This window comes from Ovis canadensis, chromosome 10 (genome assembly GCF_042477335.2).
Source record: "Ovis canadensis isolate MfBH-ARS-UI-01 breed Bighorn chromosome 10, ARS-UI_OviCan_v2, whole genome shotgun sequence".
Classification (NCBI taxonomy): domain Eukaryota; kingdom Metazoa; phylum Chordata; class Mammalia; order Artiodactyla; family Bovidae; genus Ovis; species Ovis canadensis.
In genome coordinates this window covers 89,200,817-89,221,517 of record NC_091254.1, presented here as the reverse complement: position 1 = coordinate 89,221,517, position 20,701 = coordinate 89,200,817, and the positions used below count along the sequence as shown (strand labels likewise).

Genomic DNA, 20,701 nt, shown 5'->3' with positions numbered 1-20,701 from the left:
TACAGTGAAATAGAGACCCTACACACCCACATCTTAAACACTGTAATAGAAAACATGGTTTATCTATATACCATTATAAATAGACTAGCATTCAACATTGACCTTTACTTTAAGACAACATAGCTGTTCTAAAATATAAAACTTACCTCCCTGGCTGGGACTTGAGAATATTGTTTTTCTTTGGAACTTGACTGTTACCAGAGTGTCTTTTTAGCACCTGCCTATTAAAGCTAATTTTAGTGCCACCATTGTAACCTTCTAGGCTGGAAGAGTTTTGGCTTATGTGTTTGTTTGTGTTATGAACTTCTGTGTACCGTATTTACGTTGAGATTTCTTTTTTGTTTCTGGATGTTTTGGGGTTTGTGATTTCTCAAAGCAAAATGTTTGTTAAAACAGATAATATATGCAGTTCAGTCTATAATTCAAAAAAGTAACTTTGTCCATTTCCTGGGTGAACACAGTGGACACCTAAGAGAAGGCTCATGTTATTTGAGCTTTGTTTTTGTTGTTGTTTAGTCACTCAGTTGTGTCCAACTCTTTGTGACCCCATGGACGGCAGCATGCCAGGCTTCCCTGTCCTTCACTATCTCCCAGAGCTTGCTCAAACTCTTGTCCATTGAGTCAGTGATGCCATCCAACCATCTTATCTTCTGTCACCCCTTTCTCCTCTTGCCCTCAATCTTTCCCTGCATCAGGGTCTTTTCTAATGACTCAGCTCTTCACATCAGGGGGCTAAAATATTGGAGCTTCAGCTTCAGCATCAATCTGAATCAATCCTTCCAGTGAATATTCAGGACTGATTTCCTTTAGGATGGACTGGTTTGATCTCCTTGCAGCCCAAAAGACTCTCAAGAGTCTTTTCCAACACCACAGTTCAAAAGCATCAATTCTTTGGTGCTTATCTTTCTTTATGGTACAACTCTCACATCCATACATGACTACTGAAAAAACCATAGCTTTGACTTTGTGGACCTCTGTTGGTGAAATAATGTCTCTGCTTTTTAGTATGCTGACTAGGTTTGTCATAGCTTTTCTTTGAGCTTAATATTAAGTAGAAGTCTGTATTTTTCCTGTGAAGACACATAAGAACCGTGCCTTCCTTTTTCTCTTATTGACTACTGCTACCTGGACAGCATGATTTAGAATTCCTTGGTTGCCAGACTTAAAGGAGACATAGATCACATACATTAATCCTTTAAAGAGTATATTTATAAGATAGATTTGAAGCTGTTTTCAAACAGTGGGTAACAACCAACTTAGCTGAAGCTGTTTTAATTGGTAAAAGGTAATTAAATTGGTTTTAACCTCCATTTCTCATTTATTTTTTGTTTTAATGTTTTACTTATTAATTTTTTCTTTTAACTGAAGTAGGACTTACAGAGTGATGTGCCCAGGCACTAAGTGTATAGCTTGCTGGATTTCACATTGGCACACCCACAGAAACCCCACCCACGTCAACATGTAGAACATTTCCAGCACCTCAGCAGACTGTCTTGTATCCTCCGTCTCAGCTGATACCCTTACCGTTTTGACCTCTATCACCATAGATTAGTTCTAACTCTTCTAGAACTTCCTAAAAATGGAAGCATATATACGTACTCTTTATGGCAGGCTTCTTAAGCTCAACAGTATGTGACCCAGAATAAAAAAGTGGATAGAATTGCATAGAGAATACTAAAGTGCCCTCCCTTTAATAATGATAGATATTAAGATACTATATATCATGCATATAAACGTGTATATATGGAGAGAGAGAGAGTATGTGTGTGTGTGGTTGTGATGTAAATGTATTTCTTACTTCGAGTCATGGTCGAAATCTAAAAAGTACAGCATAATAAGGGGCTTTAGCCAGACATCCTGGAATGTACGGTCAAGTGGGCCTTAGAAAGCATCACTACAAACAAAGCTAGTGGAGGTGATGGAATTCCAGTTGAGCTATTTCAAATCCTGAAAGATGATGCTGTGAAAGTGCTGCACTCAATATGCCAGCAAATTTGGAAAACTCAGCAGTGGCCACAGGACTGGAAAAGGTCAGTTTTCATTCCAATCCCAAAGAAAGGCAATGCCAAAGAATGCTCAAACTACTGTATAACTGCACTCATCTCACATGCTAGTAAAAGTAATGCTCAAAATTGTCCAAGCCAGGCTTCAGCAGTACGTGAACCGTGAACTTCCAGATGTTCAAGCTGGTTTTAGAAAAGGCAGAGGAACCAGAGATCAAATTGCCAACATCTGCTGGATCATGAAAAGCAAGAGAATTCCAGAAAAACATTTATTTCTGCTTTATTGACTATACCAAAGCCCTTGACTGTGTGGATCACAATAAACTGTGGAAAATTCTGAAAGAGATGGGAATACCAGACCATCTGACCTGCCTGTTGAGAAACCTATATGCAGGTCAGGAAGCAACAGTTAGAACTAGACATGGAACAACAGACTGGTTCCAAATAGGAAAAGGAGTATGTCAAGGCTGTATATTGTCACCCTGCTTATTTAACTTATATGCAGAGTACATCATGAGAAACGCTGGGCTGGAAGAAGCACAAGCTGGAATCAAGATTGCCGGGAGAAATATCAATAACCTCAGATATGCAGATGCCACCACCCTTATGGCAGAAAGTGGAGAGGAACAAAAAGCCTCTTGATGAAAGTGCAAGAGGAGAGTGAAAAAGTTGGCTTAAAGCTCAACATTCAGAAAACGAAGATTGTGGCATCCGGTCCCATCACTTCATGGGAAATAGATGTGGAAACAGTGTCAGACTTTATTTTTCGGGCTCCAAAATCACTGCAGATGATGATTGCAGCCATGAAATTAAAAGATGCTTACTCCTTGGAAGAAAAGTTATGACCAACCTAGATAGCATATTCAAAAGCAGAGACATTACTTTGCCAACAAAGGTCCATCTAGTCAAGGCTGTGGTTTTTCCAGTGGTCATGTATGGACATGAGAGTTGGACTGTGAAGAAAGCTGAGCGCTGAAGAATTGATGCTTTTGAACTGTGGTGTTGGAGAAGACTCTTGAGAGTCCCTTGGACTGCAAGGAGATCCAACCAGTCCATCCTAAGGGAGATCAGTCCTGGGTATCCATTGGAAAGCCTGACGCTGAAGCTGAAATTCCAATACTTTAGCCACCTCACGTGAAGAGTTGACTCATTGGAAAAGACCCTGATGCTGGGAGGGATTGGGGGCAGGAGGAGAAGGGGACAACAGAGGATGAGATGGCTGGATGGCATCACCTACTTGATGGACATGAGTTTCAGTAAACTCTGGGAGTTGATGATGGACAGGGAGGCCTGGCATGCTGCAATTCATGTGGTCAGAAAGAGTCGGACATGACAGAGCGACTGAACTGATAAGGGGCTTAACTGTTGTTCCCCCTCCCCACCCGCCAGCCCATCTCATGCCAGCTCTCAAGTGTTCTAAAACCATTTTACTTAAAGAAGGTAGAAAAAGGCAGAAGGTAATTTTCAAAGGGAAAAAGAAAAATTAAGCTGTGCCATTGCTCATCGGCATGCTGTGGCGCAGCAGCTGACCCTGTGGGGCAGGTGTTTGTCAGCGAGACCTCTTGTCCAGGCGCCTGCTTGGTGGCCAAATACAGTATGAGGGGCTCAGGCACCTGTGTGCCCGGCTCTCAGCCCCTCCATCATCCAGGGCCCCGAGTGTGAGTGGTTTTGACTGTTTCCAACTCCCTTCAGTGTTTCTGGAGCGGGGATCATCGGTACCTGTTAAGAAAGGAGGAAGGTTGATTGATCATTGGTTATCCTGATTTTAGAAGGAATGGATTCCAGAGCTGCAGAATCTGAGACTGAATCGGGGGAGGTGGGGAGCAAAGCTGTAGTCCCACAGCTGTACGAGAAGGGAGAGTTTAGTCAAGGGGATGAGGAAGTTAAGGGGTCAGTAGTGGGAAACGGTCCATGGGGAGGTCAGGTCACCGTTGAGCTGGATTGCAGAGAAAGGACTAGAACAATGGGGGCAGGCCAAGGTGTAATTTAATGGCAGGCTCCTCAGCGCAGCCCCTCTTTCTGCTTCATTCATCCTGTTGCCTCAGCTTTTGTTTTCTGCTGTGATTGAGACATAACCAAACAGGATGTGAGCGACAGGAAGTTGTTTTAGTATAAAAATAGTTGATATTTCATTGTGGAATGTAATGCAGGGGCCCTTGACATACAGTAGGAGTGATGTGAACTGAGGTTTTGGGCATATTTTGTATATTCCTGGCCCTTTGGTTGCTGGTACATCTAGTACTGGACATCTTCATTGTTTTCTGATGGGGGCATACTGTGTATACGCTAAAACCTGTTCTTTTCCTTTTGTTGTCTAACACAGAACCAAATATTTGTTTGTTTTAAATGTACCAGCATTTAAAGTATCAAGAGTACATAGTCTTATAAACATGTTTATTAAATATACAAACTGTAGTTAAAGTTAGTTGATTGGTTTCTCCTCTTCAGTGTCAAGGGGTAATACGGTAAACCTGATTACTATTTATTTGATAAATATTTTTTTTTCTGGTTACATTTACCTTAGGTAACATTGGAATGAATATGCACACACATATATATATCATCTCCTGTGGAAAGATAGTAGGAAGAAAACTCTCATTCTCCTTATATTTTCCTCCATAACTTTTCTATTTTTGTGTTCTTGCTGTACTCAAAAACAGCCGCTCAGTCTTAATTTGGTCTCCCCAAGTGGTTGGGAAAGAGAACCATTGTTTCATGCTAAACCAAAATTGCTCCCATCCTATTACTGTATAACTTGTTTTTAGGGAATGAATTTACCTTCCTAGGTAAATTTTACACAGTTGAATGCAGACTAGAGTGTGGTGTTTCAGATTTTATAGTCTGACTGAGGTTCAGTAAGCATCAGGGTGCCAAGCTCACAAGTATTTGTTAGAAACCAAAGAATTTCAGACACCTTCTCTGAGTTTTTAAACCACATTGTAATAAATGCTTCCTTCCCTGTATCCTAGTCCAGAAAACTATGTCATTGTGTTACGACACAAAGGAATTGGCTAGGGTTGTGTTTGTGAGGTCAGCTGGCATTCCATTTCTTGGGCTTCCTTATCTAGAATGTTTTATTGCAGCTTTGTGTCACAGAGGGTGCGATAGTAGTCACAGGGAATTAAATATCAGGGAAGTAGTAGAAACAAATCATGACAGCTTTGTAAATTAAAAAGTATATATTCTGACTTCAAAGGATTTTGCAAAGTCTTCCTATTTCCAACCCATTGTGTTAGAAAGAGCCAACAGTCAGAATATTTTTCTGATGACTCACCCTCAAAGTACGATGCTCTGGCCTCCTATTGTTTTACCTGCTCAGAGGTAAACTTAAGTTGTTCAATTCAGTTCAGTTCAGTCATTCAGTCGTGTCCAACTCTGTGACCCTATGGACTGCAGCACACCAGGCCTAAACTCTGTAGTAGTTCTTCTCGGAACTCTTGAATGGATGGTTCATAATTGAAGAAAGGAAGAAACCATTGTCAGGGTGCATCATTAGTGATTAAACTTGGGTTTTACAGGAGTGGGTGGAATGGCTTTTGTTTTAGACAATTCATTCTCTTCTGTGATTTCTGAGAAGTGTCAGTTTTTACAGAGATGGCTCTGTCGTTACTTTTCTTTCTCCATTTTCCTCTCAGTTTCCTGTACATGGAACCCAAAGTATCACATGGACAGTGGGTAGGATGGCAGCAACTGGGTTTGGGGAGGAGCAATTGCATTATTATTCCATCCACAGTATGGACGGACCTCAGGTTATTTTAAGAGCAGGGCTGGTTTCGGTCACTTTGAGAAGTGCTGGACAGCACTGTCTGTGGGCTATTTTTTTGCAGTTCTGTTTTGTGGGCTCTTAGATTGTGAAAGTACTTCAGCTCGGTTCGGTTCAGTCACTCAGTCATGTCTGACTCTTTGCGATCCCATGAACCGCAGCATGCCAGGCCTCCGTGTCCATCACCAACTCCCGGAGTTCACCCAGACTCATGTCTATCGAGTTGGTGATGCCATCCAACCATCTCATCCTCGGTCGTCCCCTTCTCCTCCTGTCCCCAATCCCTCCCAGCATCGGAGTCTTTTCCAATGAGTCAACTCTTCACATGAGGTGGCCAAAGTACTGGAGTTTCAGCTTTAGCATCATTCCTTCCAAAGAAATCCCAGGGCTGATCTCCTTCAGAATGGACTGGTTGGATCTCCTTGCAGTCCAAGGGACTCTCAAGAGTCTTCTCCAACATCGCAGTTCAAAAGCATCAATTCTTCGGCGCTCAGCCTTCTTCACAGTCCAACTCTCATATCCATACATGACCACTGGAAAAACCATAGCCTTGACTAGATGGACCTTAGTTGGCAAAGTAATGTCTCTGCTTTTGAATATGCTATCTAGGTTGGTCATAACTTTTCTTCCAAGGAGTAAGCGTCTTTTAATTTCGTGGCTGCAGTCACCATCTGCAGTGATTTTGAAGCCCCCAAAAATAAAGTCTGACACTGTTTCCACTGTTTCCCCATCTATTTCCCATGAAGTGATGGGACCGGATGCCGTGATCTTTGTTTTCTGAATGTTGAGATTTAAGCCAACTTTTTCACTCTTCTCTTTCACTTTCATCAAAGTACTTACTACCAAAATTTATTTTATTTCATTGTCTTTACTAGAACTTAAGTAAAAATAACTCTGATGCTTGGAGGGCTTGGGGGCAGGAAGAGAAGGGGACGACAGAGGATGAGATGGCTGGATGGCATCACTGACTCGATGGATGTGAGTCTGAGTGAACTGCAGGAGTTGGTGATGGACAGGGAGGCCTGGCGTGCTGCGATTCACGGGGTCGCAAAGAGTCGGACACGACTGAGTGACTGAACTGAACTGAAGTGAAAATAAATGTGTTTTCTATAATAAGTAAAAATATTCAAAGTCACATAAAGAAAAGTTCATCTTTTCCGTTCAACCTCCATCCCCACATTTCTGAGAGCACCAATGTTATTAACCTGTTATAGTTTCTCCTTCATTAAACCAATTGCTCATGGAAACGTATATACCCATGGGTAGTGGTTTTAGTTATTTGTTTTTTAATGTGCTCATGATATATACATTACTCTGAAACTTGCTCTACCACTTAAAAATATTTGTTTAAGGGTCTCTCTAGGGCCATACAGGGTCTAGTTCACTCATTTCCATCAGTTCAGTTCAGTCGCACAGTCTTGTCCTATTCTTTGTGACCCCATGGACTGCAGCATGCCAGGCTTCCCTGTGCATCACCAGCTCCTGGAGTTTGCTTAAACTCAGGTGCATCAAGTCGGTGATGCCATCCAACCATCTCATCCTCTGTCATCCCCTTCTCTTCCTGCCTTCAATCTTTTGTCTTCGAACTCATTTCCATAGCTGCATAATATTCCAAATATGGCTACTGCACACTTTATTTAGTCATCTCCCTATTCACGAGCATCTAGATAATTTTCTGTTTTTAGCCTACATAAGCACTGCACAATAAACATCATAACATATATAAAACTTAAATACTCACACTCTTATTTCAGTACTAGGAATTCCCCAAGGTGGGATTTCTGGGTCACAGTTTATCATGTTTATAGTGCTTTAAATATTACCAGGTTACTTCCCCAAAAGGTTGTAACAACTCATATTCCCGTTTCTCTGCATCCAGAGGAATAAGAAATGATGTTTCACTGCTCTAATTTCTATTTTACTGCTTAGTAGTGATATTTTTCATATTTTCATGTTTATTTGCCATTTGGTTTTTTTGCTGCCTGACTTGCCTATTTATATTCTTTACCTATTTTATTTTTTCTGGTCTAATAATTAAAGAGTGTTGGTACTGAAACCAGACAACCTTGGTTAGAAGCCAGATTTCTATTTAGTGTTATGAGTTTGGAGCAAACTTTGGAGCAAAGTGTTTGCTGCAAACATGTCCCTCATGCCTCAGTGCTTTCTCCTAAACAAGGATAATAATAAGACTTGCCTCCTAAGGTTGTACCAAATTTAAATGGGCTTTTAGGGTAATATCTAGCATAGGATGTTATGAATGAATACCCCCTTTTATCACTATGATGCTTTCTTGTATTTTATTATTCCCTGGCTCTGGGGCAAAGCCACATTTTCTTACTGCCTAAGTTTTACTTGGTAATTGTTTCAAACACTATCAGACGTACCCTCTTTTTAAAGCACTTGAGGCCTTGTTAGGGCTGGGAGGAACTTTAAGAAGCTGAGCCTGCTTTTTATCTATCTCAGAGCAGAGCTATAGATGTGTGTAAGGTAGAGTATACACTTTGAGGTTATTTTTACATCTAACATTGTCCCTTCTTCCCCATTAAGTGTTTTTTCTGGTGAAGAATATATCTCTTGGATATTAGTGGCAACATTAGCATGCTTTAAATCTATTTTAGCTAGTTGATTTTTTTTGTTTGTTTGAATGTATCTGCATCCCCATTTGTCCTCCAATTGTATGGAGCTCTTAGCAGTCATTCTTGCTTTGTTCATTTCTCATCTCCTAGCATCTCCTAGTCTGCTTGAGTCAACAAACATCTTTCAGAAAGGCACCAGGGAATGCTTCTACATTAAGGACCCATTCCCTGGTGGCTCAATGATAAAGAGTCTGCCTGCCAATGCAGGAGACATAGGAGTCTCGGGTTCAATCCCTGGTTCAGGAAGATCCCCTGGAGTAGGAAATGGCAACCGATTCCACTATTTTTGCCTGGAAAATTCTATGGACAGAGGAGCCTGGTGGGCTGAAATCCATGGCATCGCACAGTCAGACATGACTGAGAGCATGCTCTCCTGCTACTATGCCAGCTGTGCTCCAGTGTCTGAGATTATAAAGTTTGCCCTTGTTCAAAGACTCCAGCAGAAATTCAGGAGAAGAATGTGTCACTGTGAGTGGTGGCTCACAGCATGTAGTACTGATGTTTTTGTTAGGAAACCTCATGGACAAAGTAAAGCAAATTCTTCTTTGGGTTCAGTTAAGTATATTCTGTGTGCACATATTCTGGCCCTTTTGATGTGAAAAACTAGGAAAAATGATGGGCTTGACAGTTTTCAAACTTTGTCCACCCCCTCCCAGCTGCCCTGCCATGGGCAAAAGCATCAGCTGATCTGTAGGAAGGCCCCTGAGCCTCCAGAAGCCTTAAAGCTGCAGGGAGAGGATCAAGATAAACTTTGTCATGGAAGGAGACTGGAGCCAGCACCTTGTTGAACATGTTTACTGGGAAATGAAAACCGAGTCCAAGGGGGCTGAGTGGCTTGCTCAAGTTCACACAGCTAGTTCACAACTGAACTAGAACTAATACCCAGTTTCTTAGCTGATATTCTGGTGGTCATTTCATTCTGCTTGATGTAGACAGTTGTTTAAATACAGTCATGATAGAGTTTGGGTCATTGCATTACAGGTAGATTCTTTACTGTCTGAGCCACCAGGGAAGCCCTTGCATCATGGCTAAAAACATTTTAGAATAACTCCATGGCTGGGAAAATGAAGAAGATGCTTAATTTCCAATTGGCCATGATTAGAAATGTGATAATAGACCTCAGTAAGCTACCAGCAGAGAGGACTAGACACCCTCTCCAGTGGTTGTCACTGCTGATGGTGTGCTGAGATATGACTCATGATCTTTGAGCACAGGAGCAGATGAGAGAGAACGTTTTATTAAGAGCTCTGACTGCAAGGAAGAGCAGGGTATAGATTTAGAGGCATCAGGTGTGAGGCATAATGTGGCTGGAGATGACTTCTGTCTTGTGACTCTCCTAGAAGCTTCCTCTTCTGCCTGTTCCCAGATTGCACTGCTCCAGCCGCCATTGCTGCCGCCGTGTGTCTTTTCTTCTGTCCATCCCTTCAGTGTTGGGGCCTCTGGGTTTCTGTCCACAGACTTGCTTTTACACTTCCCCCAGGGACCCTCACCCAGCCCCCAAGACTTCTGTGCTGAGGTTCTCCTTGTCTGTAATTCCAGCCTTCCTCCCCACCCTGTGTTCACATTGCATCTTTCTGGCTGTCTACTGGATGTTACCAGTTAGAAATCCCACAGGCATCTCCAGAATCCAGTCTACCACCTTCTCAATAAACCTGCTCTTCCTCCCAGATTAATTGTCAGCCAGCAGGCCACCCAAGCCTAGGAAGGTGGGATTTGTTCTGGGCCTTGCTGTGAGGCTAGGAGCCTGTTGTCATAACCCGGGAGAGACCATGTGGATCTCCTGGTCTTTCCCTTTTTAATCCATTACTTCAGCCCTACCCGTGGGGCAGATCTATTATAAAATGCAAAACGGGTTATTTTATTCCCTTGATGAAAACATGGCAGAATTTTTTGATTCTGGATTCTGGATTCTTAATGAAATCCCCAGGCCTCACTATACAAATCTGACTCATTTCTCTACATTTTTCATCATGTGCCATTCATTGTAATGAATGACTTGGTTGCTCAAGTGTGAACTTGTGCTTTTATACCTGTAGTCCCTCCTCTTAGAATGCCCTTCTCTCCTTTTGTGGCCAAATGTCCTTACCCTGCGAGATGGACTTTCCTCTGGGAGCTCTTTCTCGTGGCCACCCCCTGGTGCCGGTTGGCTCGCTGTATGCACGGTTTCCTTTGCCGTTTGTATTGCTGTTCATATTCTGTCTTCCCTGTTCCTTGGGGACAGGGACTGCACTTCACTCATGTTTGTGTCCCTAGCCTGACATAGAATATGTGCTCATGAATATTTATTGAATGAATCAGCATTTCCCCCCTTGCCTGCCACCGAAACCAATGGCTGTCCCTCAAGATCCGCCATAGTTTTCTTTATTCCACCATCTAGAACATCTTCCTTCCCCGTCCTTTACTTGTAGCCTCAAGTCATAGGCTGAACTGTAAGTCCTTTCTACCATTTGGACTCTTTTCCGCTCTCATTATCTATCCTTTCTGTGCATCCTTTTCATTCGATCTGAAATGCGCATGTTTTCCTCCTTTTTGCTGTCTAAATTCTACCTCTTCATTCAGAGCTTGTCACTTATTTCATTATTCTATGAAGCTTTTCTTGATGGTAATGCTTAATTATTCTCCTTTGCTTTATTTGCATTGGTTTTGACTCTCCAGTCGATTGTTGGCTTCACAAGGGCAGGGATCAAGTCTTAGCTTCTCTTCCCCCCCCCCCCCCCCCATAGATCTTACATTGTGTCTGTCCTTACCACACGGTACTTATCCACAGTAATAGTCTGTCCTTGTTTGTTGACGTGCAGGTGACCCACCAAGATAAAGGCAGAGTTGTCCGGCAGTCTGGCTCTTCAGGATGGGGTAGCTTTCAAACATACCTAGATACCTCTGTAAGAAAAGGATATTTTTAAATGTGTTTTTTATTTTTTGTTTTATCTTGTTATCAGAGTGCCAGAGAAGCAGAAATCAAACTGAAAAGTGAAAGCAGAGTTAAACTTTTTTACTTGGACCCAGATGCTCAGGTAAGAAGTATTTTAATATTTAGAATAGTTCAAGGAAAGAAAAGCTTTGATAGGTTATTTGCTTGCTAATTTGTTTGCTTATTTATATATTTTGGATGAAAAGCAATATGATAGTATAGAAAATGCAGAAGAAAGAGAGAAAACAAAAACTGGTAATTTCATTACCATTGCACAATCATTGTGAACATTTGATATTCCATAGATTGTTGAAAATTGAAGGAGATTTATCCAAAGATGCACTAATCCACAAAAAACATACGTAATTTACCCTGTAAACCCACCACCAAGAAAATAGCATGCATCTCTACAGTTGCCCAGTAGACGGTACTTTCCCGACTGGCCCAAGCTCAGTTCCAAACCCAAGCCTTGCCATCCTTCAGTCCACATCTGTGTCCTGAGAAAACTCCAAACACGTGTGGCGAGGGCCTCCAGGGCTGCCCATAGACAGGGCTGCTGTTCGGAGGGGCCAGCTGTCCTGCTGCATCTCCCCCCGAAGTTTCCTCTTCTTCATTTTTTTTTTTTTAATAGAACTTCTTTTCCCCAATTAATAAGTATTTTCCTCTGTCTCTTCTCAGACTTCAAAACCATATAGTTTTTTGGACAGGTTTTTGTTTAGTGTGATGAAATATGCACAATATAAAATTTACCACTTTAACCATTTTTAAACATACTATTCACTGGCATTAGGTAGAGTCACATTATTGCACAAGTATCAGCACGATCTCTTTCCAGAACTTTTCCATCCTCCCAAACAGAATGGGCACTCTGTGCCCATTAAACAACAGCTCCCTGTATCTCCTTCCCCTCACCCTTAGTAACCTCTATTCTGCTTTCTGTCTTTAAGATTTTAACTGTTTAGGAGGCTCATATATGTGGAATCATATGATATTTTCCTTTTCATGTCTGGCTTGTTCCACTTAGTGTAATGTCTTCAGGGCCCATCCTTGTTGTAACATGTGTCAGAACTTCATTCCTTTTTATGGCTTAGTAGTATTTCATTGGATTTATAGTATATGCCACATTTTGATTATAGGTACTTCAGTTGATGAACACTTGAGTTATTCATAACAATAATTTTAAAGCTCTAAATAATCAGTCATTGAGTAGATATACCATCATTTATTTGACCATTATTATATCCTACATAAATGTGTAAAATAGTAAACACAGTTTGTGTAAATAAATATGTATAGCTTTTATATATTTTAAGCAGTTTCCTTAAGATACATTTATTATGGGGTTTTTTTTCTTAGTGGGAACATAATACATTTATATATTTGCATTTTCTTTTAAAGAGGCTTGACTTCTCATCAGCTGAGCCAGAAGTGAAGCCATTTGAAGAGAAATTTGGAAAAAGAATTCTCGTCAAGTGCAATGACTTATCTTTCAATTTGCAATGCTGTGTTGCCGAAAATGAAGAAGGGCCCACTACAAACGTAATTTTCCTTTTGAAAAACTAAAATTAAAAAAAAACAAAACACATTCCGAGGTTTCAGGTGAGCCTGTTGCAGTGCAGTCATGCCACGCAGTCCTAGCTCCTGATGTTGGAGAGCAGAGGGTGAGATCAGAGTGCAGAGGGTCATTTGGGCCATCAGACAGGACGTTCAGGATACAAGAGAGGGAGGGAGGCTGTTGCACTTTCGCAGTAACTTGTAGCAGCAATCATACACAGGTCTAGTTGTCTCTTTGATAGCAGCATTCTCTTGTCCCAACAGTTTGAGCCCTGGTGGTGATCTGGATTGTTTTGTTTTGTCCAGGTCGAGCCTTTCTTTGTCACTCTGTCCCTGTTTGACGTAAAATACAACCGGAAGATTTCTGCTGACTTCCATGTGGACTTGAACCACTTCTCAGTGCGGCAGATGCTGGTCACCACGTCCCCATCTCTGAGGAACGGCGACCGGCAAAGCTCGCCCGCCCCGCTGGGCATCCTCCACGAGGCCTCCATGCAGTACCCGAAGCAGGTGGGGGGCTGGCCCAGTGGTCACGCTGCTAAGGCTTACCTAGTACAAGCTGTGTAAATACATAAATGAAGCTTAAAATGTGCAGTTGGGGTAAATGAGACTCTTAATTAGATTGGTTGTGTATATCACGAGGCCGTCAAAGCAAGCTGAAAGAGAAATGGCTTTTGACTTCTCATTTCTTTTTTTCTAAACTTGCTGCTAGTTGCCTCCCCTGCCAAAGAGCCTTTCTGATCGAACGACGAACTGTTTGTTGATGAGTTAACCAGTTTGACGCTGGGTGCTTCTGATTAGTTCTGCGGTTTCAGTGCTGTTTGCTGATTGAGAATCTTTAATGTTCGTGAGATTTGTTTAATGTGACTGTAAATTCTGCTCACTAAAGAAGATGGTTTGTTCCCTAGGGAATATTTTCAGTCACATGTCCTCATCCTGATATATTCCTTGTGGCTAGAATTGAAAAAGTACTTCAGGGGAGCATCACCCACGGTGCTGAGCCGTACATGAAGAGTTCCGACTCTTCCAAGGTATGGATGACTTTGGGATGATGAAAAGCAGTGGGGAAAAAAAATAGGAGTAGAAATGCTTAAAGAAATCACAGTTAAGCCATATTTATGTTCTAAAAGAAATAGACTGCTTTCACTGTTCTTTGTTCAGTCACTCAGTCGTGTCCAACTTTTTGCAACCCCATGGACTGCAGCACGCCGGGTTTCCCTGTCCTTCAGCATCTCCCAGAGTTTCCTCAAACTCATGTCCATTGAGCTGGTGATGCCATCCAACCATCTCATCCTCTGTCATCCCCTTCTGGAGCCTTCAATCTTTTCCAGCACCACTGTCTTTTCTGATGAGTCTGTTCTTTGCATCAGATGGCCAAAGTATTGGAGCTGGAGCTTCAGCTTCAGCATCAGTCTTTCCAATGACTATTCAGGGTTGATTTCCTTTAGGATTGACTGGTTTGATCTCCTTGCAGTCCAAGGGACTCCCAAGAGTCTTCTCCAACACCCCAGTTCGAAAGCATCAATTCTTGACGCTCAGCCTTTTTTATGGTCCAGCTCTCACATTTGTACATGACTACGGGCAAAACCATAGCTTTGACTATACAGACCTCTGTTAGCGAAGTAATGCCTCTGCTTTTTAATATGCTTTCTATGTTTGTCTACTCTCATAGATTTACTCTTAAGAGTTAACCTTATGTGTCCAGTTTTCAGTGAAAAGTAATTCCATGTATAAACAAATACTTCATTTGACTAGACTATCCTGGCAAAGGAATTACCAGCTTAATAGTAAACTTTCTTTCATTAAAGGGTACATATATTATATTTAAATGGAGTTCATTTCCACTTGCTGGCGTGTGTCCAAGGTCCTGGAGTTGTAAATTTGGATCCATTTACTCTTACATGTGAGACCGGAGACTAGGAGGTGACCTGGCTGGGATGGTCTGGCCAGTAGTGTCCGCAGATCGAGTCCACTTGTGTTTTGTCCGGTGGGACAGGGCTCTGGTGGCAGAGGCAGTGTGACATGCGGCAGATGAGGGAGGGGAACTACACGTGTGGTGTATGTGCTGTGTGTTCATTACTTTGGTGTAGTGTTCAGTACCTGGGGGTACCTAAGAGTGGACATAAGTCACACTTCCAAAAACAGGTTTACAAAGGTTTAGTTGCCCGCTCAGCTTCCCACAGCCGGAGTTGCCAAAGGACAGGTGACTGTCACTGTCCAGCATATCGAGCTGCCTGGTTTGAGTCAGCCATTTGAGTGCTGCTCGTGCCAGTTTTACAGTACTTCTCGTTTCTTAAATAGTTTTTTTAAATAACTGGTCATCTGTGAGATGACCCTGATACATTGACAGAGACAGGTGAGCAGGATTTGGGATACCCTGGAGGCTCTCACTGAGGTCTTCTCAGCTGATTCAGAGCTTCCTCTCTGTGGTCATCAGTCCATCACCGGCGTGTCCACGAAGATGCAGGATAATTGTTAAATGACAGGTCCTAGGAGTCAGAGACCTGGATGCTGAGTGCCCAGCCAGCCTGGACATGTCATGTGACCTCTCTGGGCCCCGGGTGTCACATGTGTAGTTGAAAGATGGTGCTGCTACCTGTCCCTCCCTTCCCTCAGGAACAGTGCTAATATCAAATAGATAATGTACAAGTCAGTGCTGTGGAGACTGTAAATCAAGCCACTGACACATATAAGAGGACATCATCATCAAGTACTACAGTCCCCGTCAAGGAAGAGCCCATGTACCCAGGCACACAGCTTCAGACAGGATGCCCTTCTGGCTGATAAAAGCTGAGCCAAGTTTATCTGGAGAGAAGCCGTTTTATTTTTTAAATCAAGTCTGTAAAACCTGGGATGAGAAGCTCTTTTAGTCTCTTTGGTGTTTTGATTAATAATCAGTGAATGCCCAAGATAAGATCTATTCCCCTGCTGTATGCGCAACACGTTTCCAAGGCTAGTATGCACCAGCTTGGCCGCTTCTTCCTGCCATGTGCATGGTTTGGAATTTGGCAGCCCATGCTGGTATGAAAACCACGTATCCTCACAGGCGGGACGCCGTTCTTCCCAGTGTCCACTGAGCATCTGTTGAATTTACTCCTCCTTCATACTTACGGGATGTGAAGCTCAGCCATGTGTACGTGTTCCCATGCATTCACACCTCCAAAGCAGTCAATTCAAGCAGAGATTAAGACTCAGCCGTCTTATGTAAAAATAGAAGCTTTAGTAGAGATTTTACTGAGGGATGCTTTTTCCTGTGTATCAAAATTGTCTCTTCATGGCCTCTCCTTTGGGGTTGGCCCACCCTCATACCTCAAGGGTGTACTTTCCTTTGCTTGCCGAATAAAACTCTGAGCTGTAATCGAGCTGTAAAAAAAAAAAAAAAATTGTCTCTTCATGTTTCCCAAGATGGCCTAGGGCATCGTTTGGAGGAAATCATTGCTTTGGAGGAAATTTTTGGGAGGAATCTCTGTAGGTGTCCACCATGAACAGATTTTTTTTAAAAAGAAAAGTGGGGGAAAAAACCCAAAGGGCACACACTAGTTTTTCACTCTAGCTTTCACGTGCATTGTATTCCATGTGCATCCTCAGTAAATCTGAGAGTTCACTGCAGGCAAGAGTGAAACATATGCAAATATTGCATTTTAGTCCACAACACAGTCATTATTGTTAAAACCTAAAAGCAGTTGTTTCTACTTGAATATGTGTAAATAGAATGGCCACTCCAGGAAGGCTGACCATTCTACTCTATGATCTCTGAGTCTGCGTGGACATGCCCCGCTGGAAGGAGAAAGGGAGGGACTGGATCCTGAACCTGTTTCAGTGGAGAAATGTTTCCATCATCACTCCTGAAGGCCTCAGTTCCCCGACATGGTTTCAGTACACTTGTCATAGTTAGTAGGCGGAAGGGATGCTGGCAAGTTGAGCCCATGCTCTTCATTTTGCAGGTAGGGAAGCAGAGTCCAGAGAGGTTCAGTGGTCCAGACTCACACAGCTGGTTTCGGTTTGACTCAGAAGCAGACAGGATGGTGGTGTTCTCCTTCTGAGTCTTCTAGATGAGTGCTTCTCAGACCTGGTGCACCCAGATCACTGGAGTTCTGGTCAGATTTCAGGTTCTGACCCAGGAGGTCTGGAGTGGGGCCTGAGACCCAGCTTTCCTAACCAGCTCCTGGTGGAACCGATGCTGCAGCTCTGCAGAGTTCACACTGGTTCACTGGCAGTACAGCATGTTGCCCAGTGTTGGTTTGATTCTGATTTACTTAAGTAATGTAAAAGATCTGTAGTCACATACGGATGTGAGAGTTGGACCATAAAGAAGTCTGAGTGCTAAAGAGTTGATGCTTTTGAACTATGGTGCTAGGGAAGACTCTTGAGAGTCCTTTGGACTGCAAGGAGATCAAACCAGTCAATCCTAAAGAAAATCAACCCTAAATATTCATTGGAAGGACTGATACTGAAGCTTAAACTCCAGGAATTTGGCCACCTGATGCAAAGACCCGACTCATTGGAAAAGACCATGATGCTGGGAAAGATTGAGGGCAGAAGGAAAAGGGCATCAGAAGATGAGATGGCTGGATGGCATCATCAATTCAATGGACATGAACTTGGGCAAACTCCGGGAGATGAGGGACAAGGAAGCCTGGTGTGCTTCAGTCCATGGGGTCACAAAGAGTTGGACATGACTTGGCGACTAAACAATAGCTAAAGACCCTTCACACTCTACTCTGACTGAATCAGTCAGACTTGGTAGTGGTAACAGTGTAGTACCCCAGGACAAGCAAATTTGGGGATATTAGGTGTCATCTGCTTTAGCGGTAGGGGTATCATTGATAAAGAGACCTGCCATGCATGCATTTTAGACCAAAACTAAATCTGCTTCCCTCTGCACTTTAGAGTTAATCCACCCCCCACACAAACCAAAAGTGATCATGAGAAAGTGAAAGTAGCGGTAATTTATACCTAGAAACAAGAACATGGTGTTTGAAAGCCCTGGCCTAACTTAAGTCAGTACCTGTCATGCCTTAATAACAAGCATATACTCCCCAAATCTGGGAAGTCTGCATAGGCCAGTGCATATTAGGAGTTGTGAAAGCTTGGTGTTTTCATTAGTGTCCTCATTTGAACTCCAGTAATGGGATATATTGGGGCATGAATACCAAGTACTAGTAGTTACTGATAAGTCAGGGACTTATACTACATAGCCCTTAGTCATAAAGAAATACGAAAGCCTGTGAAATGGCATGCCTGTTGCCTGTGAAGTCCAAAGAAAAGACATACATTTTGGAGACAGTTTTTCTTTTGGTATTCTTTGTAAATCACTGCTAGAGGATATGATGAACAGAGTCCTCTGCACTGAGAGTAAATCCAGCTGTGTTACATTTAGGTGTGCTTGTCCGTGCATCTGATACTACAGGAAGAGCTTGCTCAGTGACTGTGAGATAGTAACTCGGTAGTTCACAATTCTCCCTTCAGTGGGATACAGTAACTCATAGTTCTACTCTGATGTCTTTAAGGTTGCTCAGAAGGTTCTGAAGAATGCCAAGCAGGCATGCCAAAGGCTAGGGCAGTACAGAATGCCATTTGCTTGGGCAGCAAGGTAAGGGGAACATCTTTTTTTTTTTTTAGTATCTTGATTGTTTTTTGTACATGTCACTTTTTAAAGGAGTTGCTTTTTTTTTTTTTTCCCGCTAGGTTTTTTGTTTTATTGGAGGATAATTGCTTTACAATGTTGTGGTGGTTTCTGCCATGCAACAACGTGAATCAGCTATATGTGTGCCTAGTTCCCCTCCCTCTTGAGCTCCCCACCCCGCAAGCCACCCCTCCAGGTCATCACAGAGCACCAGGCTGAGCTCCCTGTGCTGTGCAGGAGCTTCCCACTGGCTGTGTGTTTTACACAGGGTAGTGTATATACGTCAGTGATACCCTCTCAGTTCGTCCCACCCTCTCCTTCCCCTGCTGTGTCCAGGAGTCTGGAGGAGAACATCTTTTATACCTTTTATATAGATACAGCTATATGGAGAGACAGACAGACTGACTGACTGACTCATTCTGTTTGTTGTCCAGAAGCAGAAGATTTAAATCTGTAAAACTGAAAACCAAGCAAGCTGCATATCTGAAACATCATTTATTAGAGACGCAGAGAAAGGCAGTGCTGGCGGGAGAAGGGTGCTGTCAGCCCTGGCAGGATGGACAAGCGTGTGTGTGGCAGAGCTGGGGCTCCAGGTTCCAGCTGGAAGGGGGTGGCAGCCTGGTCAGTGAGGCCCACAGACCCTCTGTATTTTGAGTCGTAAGCATTTGGCTGTGTGTGTTATTTCCTAAGCGCAGGCCATTTGCTGGAAATATTTTCTATGTAAATTGAGTTAGCTGTGTTCATCCTCATAAATACCTTCCTCGTCTTTCGATAATGAGATTTCTGCTGGCCATAGCCAGTGGAATGACAATTAGTCTTCACTTAGAAACCAGAGTCCAGCTGTGGATTTATTTTGGTCACTTGGAAACTCAGCTTAGACATGTCATTCTGCTATTTCAGGACGTTGTTTAAGGATGCATCTGGAAACCTTGACAAAAGCGCCAGGTTTTCTGCTCTCTACAAGCAAGACAGCAATAAGCTATCCAATGAAGACATGCTCAAGTTACTTGCAGACTTTCGGAAGTGAGTCTCAAGGCCTTGCCTGTTTCTTCTACACCAGAGAAACAGAAGTTACTATATGAGATGGGGGTTGGCAGCCCTGTGTCAGAAGTCACTCCCTTGGCTGGTTAGCTTGAACCCGGTACCCCACCCAAAGTGACCGCGTTTGGGGGTAGTTTCGGCTCACAGTCTGGCTTCCTGGGTGGTGCTTGGAGGGTGGAGTTTGCAGGGCCATCAATGAAAACGTGGAATGAGCAGAGAGCCTGAGGCCAAGCAGCTAAGATCACAGGCCTCCACTGGCTCTGAGCCCTGGGTTGTTCTCCCTGTGCAGCAGGCCTCCCGTAGGAAGGGTTTCCTGGGGAGAGTGTGGTCTAGAAGGCCAGCGAGAGACTCAGAAACCCGGAAATAGGGACCCAGTGCTCTCAAGCGCGGAAGATGCAGTGCCAAGAGGGAGGCTTCTGTCCTTTTTCATTAAGAATCTGAAGAAATGCCACTGTGTCTTTGAGTGTTTGTCACACTTGAGTTAGCGAAGTAGAGAATTCTTTTTTCATTTTTTTTTTAACCTTAATGTCGCTTTATTTTCTTTCCTCTTTTTTTTTTTTTAAACAAAAAATAATCACATGTCAGTAGCTTGGACCCCAGCTTGGATCCAAAGCTATTGTTCCTGCTCCCGTGATTATCTCAAATGTCGTTTAGCAGTAGACGAGAAACATGTTCTGAAGCTGCCCTAGTGTTTAGAAAATAGCTGTCAAAGCTCATGAGCCATGTTGCCCCTCCCCCTTGTGGTGATTATCAGAGAGAGTCCAAGATTTAGTCAGAAGGTAATCCTGTCAGAGAGATGGTATTGCTGACGTGTGCTCTAAGAAGCATCCGTCTAAGAAAAGGGATGCGGTATTTTATATTTGTTTGATTTGCTCATGATTGTGTCTCTTATTTCTGCGGGGGATCTGAAAGCAAAGTATAAAAATAGAACATTTTCTTTAAAATGCAGATCTTTTTTTAAATGCTACCATATTGGGTAGTTTAGGTGATAATGCTGTTAGTTTCTGCACGAGGTTTACAGATGTTGACAAAAGGCCGGTGGAAATGAGAGGAACCTTGAGAGAAAGTGATTCCGTTAGTTGGGGCTGGTGAGGGGCAAAGACGACGATGTTCATCATAGGCTGTAGTTATGTGGGAGCAAGAATTTGGAACCATTAGGGACATCCA

General features: G+C 42.9%; 1 protein-coding gene across 9 annotated transcripts in view; it reads left to right on the top strand.

Moving 5' to 3' along the window:
• Positions 1-20,701, top strand: part of DOCK9 (dedicator of cytokinesis 9) — a 288,392-nt gene that overhangs the window by 171,314 nt on the left and 96,377 nt on the right. For all 9 annotated transcript variants that reach the window (XM_069601936.1, XM_069601934.1, XM_069601930.1 and 6 more), the window contains exons 10-15: positions 11,342-11,416; positions 12,712-12,852; positions 13,174-13,377; positions 13,776-13,898; positions 18,378-18,460; positions 19,394-19,516. In XM_069601936.1, the coding sequence (XP_069458037.1) occupies positions 11,342-11,416; positions 12,712-12,852; positions 13,174-13,377; positions 13,776-13,898; positions 18,378-18,460; positions 19,394-19,516 (749 nt within the window). The remainder of the gene's footprint in view (positions 1-11,341; positions 11,417-12,711; positions 12,853-13,173; positions 13,378-13,775; positions 13,899-18,377; positions 18,461-19,393; positions 19,517-20,701) is intronic.